General features: G+C 39.8%; 1 protein-coding gene and 1 long non-coding RNA gene across 18 annotated transcripts in view; one reads left to right on the forward strand and one right to left on the reverse strand.

Annotated features, from left to right (window-relative positions):
* Positions 1-14,241, reverse strand: part of LOC310683752 — a 66,682-nt gene that overhangs the window by 29,660 nt on the left and 22,781 nt on the right. The window lies entirely within an intron of this gene.
* LOC310683593 (uncharacterized protein) overlaps positions 8,223-14,241 on the forward strand; it is a 45,678-nt gene continuing 39,659 nt past the window's right edge. For 9 of the 17 annotated variants that reach the window (XR_014514430.1, XR_014514431.1, XR_014514432.1 and 6 more), the window contains exons 1-2: positions 8,223-8,950; positions 11,201-11,317. Coding sequence is in view for 2 of the 17 variants with exons in the window: in XM_083453636.1 (XP_083309762.1) it covers positions 8,783-8,950; positions 11,201-11,317 (285 nt within the window). In the remaining 15 variants the exon portion in view is untranslated. Of the gene's footprint in view, positions 8,951-9,894; positions 9,960-10,197; positions 10,271-11,200; positions 11,318-12,676; positions 13,666-14,241 lie in introns of those variants that run through there. The other 8 variants (XR_014514437.1, XR_014514439.1, XR_014514440.1 and 5 more) reach the window with 8 other exon arrangements.

The raw sequence follows: 14,241 nt of genomic DNA on the forward strand, positions 1-14,241 counted from the left end.
GAGTGCTGTGAGTGCATGGCAAGATACAGGGATTTTGGATCACATTAAAACACTTGGCCCATTAGGCGCAGCTCTACCGTTAGACAGCTAACTTGGGTGCCGTGAAAGAAAAGCAAATGGTTGATTTTGTTGCTGTTTGTTGTTGTATTTTTACTGTATGGGAGTTGGGAAGTATATGTGGGATTTTTCTGCCTCAGGTGAGAAAATAACTTGGCTAATGAAATATACTCAGAGTCGCAAAGTGATTTCATGCTCTTTATTCAGCTCATAGTGGTGGGGAGGAATGAATGAATGTCCCCTCAAAGTATCTGCTTTATATACATTATTTGCACAATGGGCTGCACATGATTGGCTAATTCCAGAATTCTACTGTAAGCCAATCAGGTTGTGGTTTTGCTTCTATCTGGAGAATGATTGGGTGGTTCCTGCCAACCAATCATACTGCTGCATTGTTCTAGGACCAATCAGACTGCTGCATTCTGAATCCTATTGTTCTAGGACCAATCAGACTGCTGCAGTTTGGATCCTATTCAACTCAGTACATAACAGCTAACTTTGAGCGCTCCTTGAGAGGCAAAGGAAGAGGCATTTGTTACTTGACCTCAGGCAGTAAAATGTCTCCAGCTGCCCTATAGTTAAGCATTGGTGAAAAGTGGCAGATCTGGGTATTGAACAAAGTACTTTATGCATGTCTTAAAATACAATTAATTCTCTCTGCCAAGGAGGATTCCACTGCTGCTGATCCATTGGAAACACTCCTGATCAATATTGACCAATTTACATGGAAATCTATAAGCAAAAGACTGACTTATACAGCAAAAATGAACTTCCTTTAATATATAACTCTATCCAATATTTGATCTTAAATTAGTTCTAAATTCTCAGCAAATTAGAAGATTACATCCACATTAATCCAAATTAAGTCATCATGATTAATGAAATTTCAAATACCAATAGAATTAACTATAATTAGTAACTTTTGTAAAGCGTTGCTGAATTAAATCTCTTGGGCAATAGATTTCCCACCCCAACCCCAGCATTGACAGTAAATTCAGTACATATTTAATTATATGGAAAAAGTAATAAGTATGCTATACACACTTTATAGGACTATCCAAGTATGCTAATGAAGCTGAGAAGAGTGTTTGGAAGTCAAGAAATTGGTTCAAGAATACTTGAAATGAGTGCATGTGGAATCTATCCCTAAGGTATCACAGTAGGTATGTGTAACGCCTAAAGCTATGGGTCACAGAGAAGTATAGCCACTCAATCTGCTGCTTCATGTATGCTGACATATAGTCCCCCCCCCCTATAATCTAGGATGCTAAATCATGCTATAATGAAGTACTGAATTACTGAGGCTTTTCCAATTTCCACTGAAATGGACTTTAATTCAAAACTATGCCCAGTTAATTAAACTTTCCCCATGATCTAATTTGCTCTAATTATTTCTATAAATTGAAATGAAACTGGGGTTGTATAAAATTACCCTAAATTGGAGCCAGTCTCCAGTTAGAGGAGAGTTTTTGAGAGAGGGGGAGAGAAGCTACAATGAGTGAAAGAGCAGAAAGTGTGGGTACTCAACCGCATAATGCTTGCTGATAGTTTGAACAAAGCTAAACAAAAAATTTAACTTTTATAACTTGAATTTGAAATTGTCCAATCTCATTCCATTTATTTATTTATTTGAACGGTTAGCTCTCCATACCTTGAGGGCTAGGTACAGGGAGTAATAAAATTAAAAAGCAAATGTAAAAGATTCCATTAAGCTTCAAATAAAATCTAATTAAGGAGATTAAAAATATAGCAAATGCTAACAACTTCAACACCGGCCGTGAAAGACCTGTTTTAGAAAGTGGTTCGAGCACTGGCAGATTTCCAAGGAAAGAGAGAGCCATCATTGTGGTGAAGCCAAATGGCTGCCGCCTTGTACACACTTACTTGGGAGAACGTCCATAGAATTCAGGGGGACTTACTTCTGAACAGACAAATATAGGATTTTTTCTCAGCAATATTTATACAATAAAATATTCATATTTTTTAAAAAAATAATATTTATTAAAGGTTTAATAGTTACAGGGGGGAAAGGAAAAAAACAATAAAAAAATTTAACAAACAATACATCGAAAATAAAAAGAAAAACAAAAAAACCATACATCAAAACAACAAGAAAAACAAAAACATTTAAAAACACATCCAATATTTCCATATCTTTACCTTTCATTTACTTGTTTCATCGACCTCCTCACACCTCCCTTTTTTGTATTCTAGTTCAATTAGCTATTTCAGCAAATCCTTTCCATCTTTCTCAATTTTTTGTTCTATAATTTATCTTAACACAATCTAACTTTAAATTTTCCACTTTGGCCCATTAACAATCAGTTTTTGCTTAATTCTTTATAACATTTCTGCTAAAACCATATAACTTCATTCCGGCATTCTTCTAACATTCATTTATACAATAAAATATTCAATACCATGTATAACACAATAAGCCAAACAAGAAAGGAGAACATTCAAGCAGCAGATTACTAAGGAGAGCAGAACTTCATTTTAAAGAATGCTGGTTAGTTATCAATACAGTCTCATACAAGTCTGAGAAAACACAATGCTTCAAGGAACCCACTCCTGCAAGGAGATGGAACACCATTTCCCCCAACAACATAGGGCCAAAATAAATTTATAAGAGGGACAGAGCTGTCACCTCTCCATTACTTTCCCACCATTCTACTCAGTCCCATTGTCTAAAGACTCATGAGACTACCACCTTACTGAAGGTCAGCAGGTCAGATTTGGGTCAGTGTCTGGATGGAGGACCTCTTGGGAGCAATCTGTGAACCATTTTAGGTTCCATAATGGAAGAAAGATGGGATATCATTGAAAGGGAAACAATACAGTGGTACCTTGGGTTAAGTACTTAATTCGTTCCGGAGGTCCGTTCTTAACCTGAAACTGTTCTTAACCTGAAGCACCACTTTAGCTAATGGGGCCTCCTGCTGCTGCCGCGCCGCCGGAGCACAATTTCTGTTCTTATCCTGAAGCAAAGTTCTTAACCCGAGGTACTATTTCTGGGTTAGCGGAGTGTGTAACCTGAAGCGTATATAACCTGAAGCGCATGTAACCCAAGATACCACTGTATAGGGAAAAAAGTAAAGTCTTACACACCAGCCTCTCACACCATTATCCAGTTTCCAGAATGTATTACTCTTCTGTTTCTAGATCTTTGGAGACAAGTGTGTTGGTTATTGTTCTGTGTGTAAAAATCTTTTAAATAAAAACCTTTTTTCAAAAGAAGAAGAAGGGGGAAGGAGGAAGAATGCATTACCCTAATTCTACTCACTGCAATGAAGTTTTCAAGCAGAATCTTAAGACCTTAGCTGGAGGCAAACAATTCAATCCTTTGTGATTCTCTTGATTAAAAGAAAATATGTTTCCTAAGCAACAAGATGCCATAACACATATTCACATGAATTACTGTAAAATAAAAGTACACAAAAAATTTAAAACATATACTTCTTTGTCTCTTTATCTCACAGCACTCTTTGTCTCATGCTCACAATTGCTCTGCAAGACTACAGAGTGCATGAGTATTTGAAGAAGTAAAAGAAAATAGGCTACCACGTGAATTTAAGAAACGTGAATTTAAGTTCAATCTGATGGCATAGCAAGAGTTTCAACATAAGCTCCCTGACCTTCCTTTTCCACTGATTCCAACCTTGACCCAAAGGGACTCTATCCCTTGGGACTGAGGGATATGTTATTGCTTGTTATTTCATTACAAGGTTCCTGCTGAGTAGAGACAGCCAAGCGGATTAATTAAATTAAGTGTGCCTTGTAATAGAGGTTTGCAGCCTATTGGAGGGAGTGTGACTTGCAGTTTATTGGTGTGAGTTGATACTGACAGACATATGTCATTGTGTTCCAAATGTACTATATTTAAATGCATGCACTTTCTTGGCTCATGCAATCCCACTGGATATTATTTTTGTTGAACCAGAATAATTGCAGCGTAAATGTATAATCTAAATGCTATGGATTTTCTTTGTCCCTGCCTCACTGAAAGTGATGGATTGAGACAAACAGTGGCTTCCAAATATAGTTTTGAGAGGTGCCTGTCCTTATACCAGCCAATCAATGAACGCAAAGTGAGCAACTATCCACAGTTGCAATTTGATGACCAACATATGCCTGAAGTCCTGTAGCAAATCTTCTGATTTAATAGTATACACTTCCAAACCGTAGAAGGGCAATCATTGTTTCCCATTTATTTATCAGTGGAATGTGTATACCACCTTTTATTTTTGAGAATAAAACCAATTCAATAACACAAAATTAAATATCAGTCAAAATAAAATAATGTTAAAATATCAGTCACGGAATGGCAGGAATTGGTATTAATGGTTGGGGAAATTCCTGGGTAAAGAGATATTTTTTCAACTGTTATGGAAGCAACCAAATTCACGCACATATGAAGACTGCTAGCATAGGCTCTTCTTTCTCACCTTCTTCCCTAAACGGCCTCGGCCCTGTATACTTGAAGGAGCGTCTCCACCCCCATCGTTCAGCCCAGACACTGAGATCTAGTGCTGAGGGCCTTCTGGCGGTTCCCTCACTGAGAGAAGTGAGGTTACAGGGAACCAGGCAGAAGGCCTTCTCAGTAGTGGCACCTGCCCTGTGGAACGCCCTCCCATCAGATGTCAAGGAAATAAGCAACTATTCTACTTTTAAAAGGCATCTGAAGGCAGCCCTGCTTAGGGAAGTTTTTAATGTTTAATACTGTTTTGTGTTTTTAATATTCAATTGGGAGCCGCCCAGAGTAACTGGGGAAGCCGAACCAGATGGGCAGGGCATAAATAAATTATTATTATTATTATTATTATTATTATTATTATTATTATTCCTTCTTATTGCTCAGTTAAAGCTTCTCTACTTCCAACTGCCTTCCTTACTTATAAAGAATAAGATTATCAATGGCTACCAGCCATGATAGTTACCATATTTTTCCGCCTATAAGACGCCCCTATGTATAAGTTGCCCCCTATTTTTGAGGACCCGGATTTAAGAAAATGGGGGGAGTCACTATCTGCGCATAAGACACCCTATAATTTTTAACATTCTTTTAAAGGGGGGAAAAACTAGTCTTATACACAGAAAAATACGGTATGTTCTACCTGCGCTGTTGGAAGGAATGTGCCTCTGAATATCACAATTTCTGGGAATCACAATTGGGGAGAGAAAGAATAAGTAGTCTTGCTTACCTAATTGCCTATCAACCAATTTATCACGCAAGACCGAAGGACATGTCCTCCAGACACCTATTTTATAGCCAAGACCAACATTAAAGTGAGATTTGGCTGCATAATATAACTCAACAAATAACCACCAGGTAGGGATGTCCTTCCAGGCACCCAATGTTTGGTCAGCTCTTGTCTAACTTTCAAAAGTCTTAAAGGAACTTGGAAACAGTAAAAGGTCAGAAAATGTCCTCATTACAAATAGATGGGCATCGTGTCACTACCAGTAACAGTTGCAGTTACAGAGTAACTACAGATAATTACAATCATTTAATTCAAAAGTCCCAAGTCACTTCATGCAGAACGCAAGTCATTTATCATTATTGACCTTAGTTGAAACAAATCTACCAAATCAATAAGGGTTTCAAATATCCATTAGAGGAGGCAGTGATTGGTTACAAATGATAAGCACTTCATATATATACCTATATTAATAGGGGGAAAGCTGTCCTGGATGTTTTGGATTAATGAAGAAGAGTTGGTTCTTGGTAGTGACAGTTAAATAAAATAGAGTTGACCTTAATTCTCCTTTAATTAACATTAAGAAAAACTGGTTGTTTTCAGTGAGTCCTATTAACTACTGAAACATAGGTAATTTAAAAAAACAACACCCTATTGTGCTATATAAGTGAAAATTTAATACTTTACCCCTGTTCCAAACACAATGGTCTCAATCCAGCAAGGGTAAATGGGTGTGGTGTGTGCTTTTCAATACAAGGATGAAAAGTTCGACCCATGAGCCAGAGACAGAGCAGATCACATATTTAAAGGAAGCGAACGGGAAGTAGAGGATTCAGATTTCTCTCTCCCCAACAAAAATCATTAAAGGCAGTGTACTGTATCTAACTGAGTCCTTTCCATCACAGAAATCTCTTCAACCCGGCAAAAACTTCTGTGAATGTAAGCGTGGAAGGAGATTTTTGCTGATTTCCACTGGAACATGATTGGAGGAACGGTATTGGATACAACCCAATCTGACCAATGTTATACATGTGCTGTTCTGGAAGCTGCATTACAGTTTTTAGGTCAGAAAACCCATATGCAGTTCCCATTTTTTAGTGGTGAATTTGCTTTTGTCTTCTGGCTGGGAGACCATTGCTCTGACATCCTTGGAAGTCTTCTGTGACAAATTTTGAGCACTTCAGTAATAAAACCCCACTCATATTCTGATAGAATTTGATGCTACAGAGCAAGTCCTTTAGAAGCATTCAGAGCACTGTCTGTTTATCTGAGCTGGATCATTTTTGAGGATGCGGACAAGGTGCTTGCAGCGATGCAGTCAAGCACCTGTATTCTTCACTCTTGCTCAACTTGACTTCTTAGAGCTAGTCAAAGGATTGCCTGGATAGGTCAAGGGATGATTAATGCTTCATTGGAGCATGAGGAGGCTAGATGAGGAGAGCAAAAGTTGGCTGAGCCAGTGTGGTGTAGTGGTTAAGAGCGGTAGTCTCGTAATCTGGGGAACCGGATTCGTGTCTCCGCTCCTCCACATGCAGCTGCTGGGTGACCTTGGGCCAGTCACACTTCCTTGAAGTCTCTCAGCCCCACTCACCTCACAGAGCGTTTGTTGTGGGGGAGGAAGGGAAAGGAGAATGTTAGCCGCTTTGAGACTCCTTAAAGGGAGTGAAAGGCGGGATATCAAATCCAAACTCTTCTTCTTCTGAATCCTTCTGGGGCTGAATTTCTTGGGTTCAAGAGGTGAGGAGATGGCTTGCTCTGGACCAGGTTACAGAAGGAACAGGCCCATAGACTGGGGATACTAATGGATCCAATATTGCCTTTGGAGGCTCATGAGACTTCATTGGCTAGGAATGTCTGGCTAGGAATAACTGCCACTGATACACCAGCTATGACCCTTTCAAGAGATGATTCAGCCATTGTACTCCATGCTTTAGTAACTTCCAGACTGGCTTATTGTGACATGCTCTACATGGGTCTGCCCTCGAAGAAGACTCAGAAACTTCAACTGGTCCAAAATACAGCATCCAGATTACTGGCTGGGATTCCATTTAGAACGCACATAACCTCTATTTTAAAGCAGCTGCATTGGTTGCCGAGTTTGTTTCCAGCCTCAATTCAAGGTGCTCACATTAGTGTTTAAAGCCCTGTAAACAAATGAGGCCCCATTTCATAAAGACTTCTGCTTGCCAGATGGAACAGTACTCCTCCTCTCTCCCTCTCCTGTTCTGCTCCCACCCCCCAGAAAACCCTGGTCAATTTCAGGGGTGTGGGGGCATGCAGGACATGCTGAATGGGGAAAGCTAAAAAGAAAAGAAAAACTAACCTCTTTCTCTCCTTGGCCCCAATCTGTGGGCCACGCTGTGCATCTGCATCTGGGTATCAGTTTTTTCCCCACCTGCATCCTGATAGCCAAATTGACAATGTCACAGTCGCACCTTTGCAGAAGTAGTTTGGGTGATCAAGTGCAAAACAGAACAGCTCTCCTGCAACTTTGAAAACTTGTTATGCAAGCCTTACCTGCTGAATTTCTCTTTCTACACAACTGTAAAAAGTGAAGGAGCCATGTTGTCTTTTGCAACCATACAAATGGGGTCTTCAAAGCTTCAAGATAAGCTCCCTGTCATGCTAAAGAAGCACTGGGATTTTTATTTTTATTTTTTAAAAAGATTTGCAATTAAATGTTGACCAATCTCTGTTGCATATAATAAAACTGTTTAATAAAAACAAATCACTATCTTTTTGTCCTGATAGCTGCTTTCCCAGAAAATTTATTTTGTGGCCAGCCTTATTCCCCAGAGAGTGTGAAATGACATAGGATATTAAATACCAACACATGTATCACAGAAAATATAAATTTAATACTGTGATCGGTGTCTAAAATAGGAGGAACAGAAGGGAGGGGGCACTTGAGTATGTAAATAAAGCAGTATCACAATGCAACAGAACCTTTTCGACAATGAGCTTTAATCCAAGCGGCTAGACGACAATACAATCTAAGTCCGTATGACATAAATGTGATTGATGTCTTCCTCCTACAGCATGCCCTGGGAGCTCAGAAAGAGGCAGTAGTAATAGCAACACAACTCAATGGTAAATCACACCATTAGTAGTTAATAAATGCATGTATTTCTCAAGGCAGCCATGTAAAACCAGTACACAGCCTATTATTCCAATGCCTGTAAGCTTTAATTACAACCTTATTAAAGTACATTGTGCTAATGATTCTTTCAAATTCTCTGATTTTTTCCTACTGGCAATTCTATAAAAGGGAACCTGGATTGCAAAGTTTGTTTTTTGAACCAGGAGGTAAGTTACAAAGAAAAGCAGGGAAATCCAAAGAGTATTAAAATAATCTTAGTTTAAACATGACAGCACCCAAGTGGAAGTAACAAAACCATCCTTACTGATTCCTGTATATCTTCCCACTCTAAAGTTGCAATCCTAAACAAACTTACAGTCGTACCTTGGTTCTTGAATGGAATCCATTCCAGAAGTCCGTTCGATTCTGAAAACATTCGAAAACCAAGATGCGGCTTCTGATTGGCTGCAGGAGCCTCCTGCACTCAATTGGAAGCGGTGGAAGTAGTGTCGGACATTTGGGTTCCAAAGAACTTTCACAAACCAGAACACTCACTTCTGGGTTTGCGGTGTTCAGGAGCCAAGACATTCGAGTTGCAAGGCGTTTGACAACCAAGGTAAGACTGTACTAAAGAGGAAAGCTCTTGAACACAACTGGAAACTTCTGAATAAACATATAGGGAGTAGTGGTCTATGTTGTGGGGTAGGTCCATTAGGTTGGCAGAAGCTGGGACAAAGCAACAGGAGCTCACCGTGTCATGTGGATTCGGACTGCCAACCTTCCGATTGGCATGCCCTAGAGGCTCAGTGATTTAGACCACAGCACCACCCACATCTCACACAGTGTTGAATTAGGGTTTAAAACCCCAAATAAACATGGGAGAAGAAGACATATGTAGGCTGCCCATATGCATCTCTTCCACCACTGCTCACCACCCAACAGCCCCCCTTGACATACCCAGATCACTCAGGGTGGACCTGATCTGACCCAGGGTAATCTGGGGCTTCCTGAACCCATTCTAGCTAAACCGTAGGTCAAACCAAATTGGCCCAAATTGATTCAAGGCCCATTTGGAGTTACCACATAGTCTTACTAGAAAGTGTGGATCATTTTCACTGTATAGTTTAATCACTACTCGGTACTAAAATTAGTTGTATTTGTTATTGTCTACTGACTGGTGTGTCTTCTAAGGCTTCCATGACAGAAATGCCATGTATATCTTTTTCAAAAATACATATATTGCAATTTCTTCATATATTTGTTCAGAGGGGACAAAAGGAGTAGAAGCAGTCCAAATAACTGCCAACAAAATAAGCCTAGACTGTGCATAGATGTTTAATTTCCCAGTGCCTATTTCTGACTCAAAAATAGTTTCCTCCTCAGCAGACGTTCCACCGATTTCTCCTTTCCACACTTATCTGTCTTAAAAATTTCTGCCGTGTCTCTGTACTATTGGCCCCTTTGCGCTCTCCTTAATAAAGGACTGTTATAATGTGTATCCCCTTTAGAATTAGTTTGACCAGTAGCAGAATGTTATGAATTTTGAAAATGCTGTCAGTTGGGATTGGTTGCATTTACCAATTTAAAATGAGTTTTGTTTCAAAGCACTTTGCCTGCCATCCAAGGTAATTGGAAAGCAAGTTTGAAAAATCTTCTAATGTGCTTTTTAAAATGGACCAAGGCTACAGAGGCAGCCTCTTAGACAAAATATAATTAATTTCTATCTGTCTAACCTGATCAGTGCAGGCTGACAGTCCCTCTGTATTCCTTATTTTTAATGTATGTGTATTTTTTTCCAATAGACTACATCTTCCTTTCATCTGCCTCTTTTCCTTCGGTAAATTGGCATTTTCTGTCTTCTAGGAATCTCATTACCATCTAGTGATTCTCCATTTCTTCATAATAAAGGTGCCCAACTTATGTGCCCAAAAGAAATGTAAATATGTATTTTTCTTTACCAAAGCTTTATTCCCCATGCCTTTTGTGAACTGATGACACATGCCATTAGTGTTCTGAAATCATTCTAAACACCCAATAAGAGAACAGTCTATCCCTCTTGTAAAACTTTCTGCATATGCAGCACTCTGCTTTCAGTACTGAATACTCAACAGAATACTCATACATGAGTCTACATTCTCGGGAACTGGATTACATACTTTTGGAGGGGTTACATTTCCTCATATGGATATTATTATTTGCCTGGGGTTTGGGGGGAAGGATCTCCCAAAAAGAGGACTTTGTTTAGTGAAGCCACGTGAAGGTTTCTCTCAGCATTTTAGAAAAGAAAACCAAGGTCCAACTGTGGTTGAACAGATTTGTCAATTTCAGCTTGTCTCAGTTTCTCATCTCTTTCCAATCCGAAGGTGAAGTCTCCACATTTCTGTATCAGTTTGCAGATTTTGGGGGGTCGGGGATACCCTCATAAAAATTCATCAGCATTTCAGTGCACTTCTTTCATAATTTACACAGTTTGGGAAGCAATTCCTCCTTATACAATGACAATATTTTCCCCCTAATATATGGATTTTTTTATGCATGGTTTCCCCTAATAAACATATTTTTGTACATGCCTACTTGATTGGAAAACAGCATCACAAAATTTGGAAAAATGAAGATATCAGAAGTTTGCATTAAAATGCAAAACAAATTTCACTTCTTCCCCATTGCTAGTCCAAATCACATGTGTGTATGTGTGTGTTTGTTTTGAAAAGTGTGATATTCATACTTTTTTAAAAAAGGCTTAAGAACTCCATCCTCCCAAAGGTCACTGTTACCAACAGTCCTGTGAGAAAGAGAATCATCAGGAAGCAAGACAAAACACCATTACAACTATCCACGGCTAACACCCCTTTCTTTCCTTCCCAAGGCCATCAGAACCTGTGCAAAAGAGAATCAGGGTCATCTTTTCTGGGAGTGGCTGTGTGATGCTACCCTGAAATACACCTGGACATGTCACCAACAAGCTCCAGAAGGCCACTTCAAGGTAAACTGAGTAGCCAAGTGTTGCCATGTAGTATGGTTCAACTGTTACTCTACACATGTCCCATAACTGTATGTTATTTGGCTTTATTTTGAGCAAAGAGCACAGAATTGTGGTAAACCAGAGACAGCCCCATATATGGTACAATCCAGCAGTGATCTCAGCACATGCCAGTCACAGGCAGGAGGTTGCACTTGGTTAACTGGCTCACAGAACCCATTGCAGCCATGTTTTTGAACTATGCACACCCCGCAGTAGCTCGGGTGTGTGTGTGTGTGTGTGTGTGATGCTGGCATGTCCCCACCCAAACCCAGCCTTGCTTCCCATGAAAAGTTTGCTGAGGTGACTGCAGATTTCTGCTAGGCCTGAGAAGATCCACTCTGTAAGGTCAACATTGACAGTCTCTTCTGAGGTGTTTGGATTGCTGGGGGCTAACCAAATATATATTAAGAAGAACTAATGCTTTCCCCCCTTCCTCTCTAAACATCACTTTTCTTTTGTGTTTAGCAGACTTTTTCAAGTGTAAGGAAGGGTAAACACACTTTAAGTGTTCATACTCCTACAAATACTACTACTACTAAATTATATTTAAATACCGCCCTTTATATGATGATCATAGGGTGGTTTACAATATAAAAACACAAAAGACATAAATGCTAGTTCATCAGGGTTACCACACAGCTGCTTCATCTACACTATGGCCACATGCACAGGTTATGTTCCAGGTTTTCATGCGCATTGTCAGAGTGCACATAAGCACTCTCTATTACATCCCTACCCCAGTTCCACAATCTTTTCCTGCAACTTCCAGGTTCACAGTGATGCTCACATGCTTGATTGCACATTCTTTGAACGCGCGCAAAATGCCTGTACGGTGGTACCTCGGGTTGAGAACTTAATTCATTCCGGAGGTCCGTACTTAACCTGAAACTCTTCTTAACCTGAAGCACCACTTTAGCTAATGGGGCCTCCCACTGCCGCTGCGCCACCGTCACATGATTTCTGTTAGGATGAGAACAAAGTTCTTAACCTGAGGTACTATTTCTGGGTTAGCGGAGTCTGTAACCTGAAGCGTCTGTAACCCGAGGTACCACTTTATATTTCTAGACACGCATTTGTCCACAATTGAACAGCCACTGTGGTGTAGTAGATACAGCAGTATACCTGAACTAGAGGAAACTGTTCTCAAATTATAACTTTGCCACAAGGCTGACTTCATGGCTTTGGGTAACTCACATTCTCTGCCTGTCAAGCCTACATCCTCATAGGGAATGAGTAGCCCTGTATGTGGCTCCTTCAAGCTGCTTGGGCATGGCAAACAATGGTGATGAATAAATAAATTATTGTTTCACTTCTTTTCAGTGCCCAAAACTTTGCTGATGTCATACATATGATTTATGTTGTTCATTTGTACCCCAGTGGAGCCACCAAGAAGCAGGAACAATTCTGTTAAAAGTTAAAAGCCACTGTTAGAGAGAGCAAAAGTCATTTATGTATACAGAATTCCGTAATACTTTTTGTTCAGCACAGGTCTTTACTAGTGTAACTTTTAACATTCTTATATAAGAAACCAGGCGAGCCACACATTTTAAATGGCTAGACCCCTATGCTTTGCGCAGCTTGTAGTAGTAAACAGCAACATAAAAGGACCCATAAATGTCAAAGCAATGTACTTCTCAATTCTCATAGTTTACCTATGAGACGAGAGCTATTTTTTCCCAGCTAAAAAATGGTAGATTTGTGTTTTCAATGGGCATTTTCCAGGTATTTTATGGAGCTTTCCCAAGTGTTTCATTGTAGGAAGGTGAAAAGTATATCAGTGATCAAGTTTTAGACAATGAATGTTGGGAGGGAAATCAATAGTCTGATTAAAAAGAAAAAGCTCAGGAGGCTCCTAAACCTAAGAAGTTGATTTCTTACCTCAGTATATCTCACTCAAAGCACCAACTGGCCTGGCCTTCAGATTTACTGGGCCATTACTCCTTGCGTGCTTTTAAATGAAGGACGGTATCAGTATGAATGAGAAGCAATTAGCACCTAGGGAGTGTGTGTCCCCTGATGTAACTCTCCAGAGAGCAACCCCTCAACTGCCACATGGAGAAATGGGATGTTTGGAGTTGAAATTCTTTCTGTAGATGATTGCCGTTCAAAGTTATTAGGAGCCTTTCAAAATTATCAGCACCTAAAACCCTGGAAATGGCATAAATGATGGTGGATAATAACCTTTGGGGTGGGCATCAGACAAAATAAGCAGTAGAATGTCCTCATAAACCAGAAGACTCTGAGTATCCTTAGGAACTAGAGGAGAGTAAGCCATAATGAACTTCTCACATATTCTGCAGCAAGGTTCAAACATTTAACAGGCCAAATGAAACCTTCTACTTCTCTACCATATACCATATTTTTTGCTCTATAAGACTATAAGACTCACTTTTTCCCTCCTAAAAAGTAAGGGGAAATGTGTGTGCGTCTTATGGAGTGAATGCAGGCTGCGCAGCTATCACAGAAGCCAGAACAGCAAGAGGGATCACTGCTTTCACTGCGCAGCGATCCCTCTTGCTGTTCTGGCTTCTGGGATTCAGAATATTTTTTTTCTTGTTTTCCTCCTCCAAAAACTAGGTGCGTCTTGTGGTCTGGTGCGTCTTATAGAGCGAAAAATACAGTATACTGTATCTGTGACTAAAACATGGGAGCTCCCGACAAACATTCCTTGGGCGTGTGTACAATCGGGTGTCACCACAGAGCTCTCGTCTCACATGTGATGATGATTACAACTACCTACTATTACATTTTAAAACTGGCCTTCATCCCAAGGGAAGATTTTATTTGCATGGTGCAAGGGAGCACACTTGCTCCGAGACTCTTGCCAGCCTGGTAAGGGTGCAAAATGGCCTACGGATCTACACATCTATTTGAAAAAGTCATCC

The sequence above is a fragment of the Podarcis tiliguerta genome (genome assembly GCF_965153285.1).
Source record: "Podarcis tiliguerta genome assembly, chromosome: 1".
Lineage (NCBI taxonomy): Eukaryota > Metazoa > Chordata > Lepidosauria > Squamata > Lacertidae > Podarcis > Podarcis tiliguerta.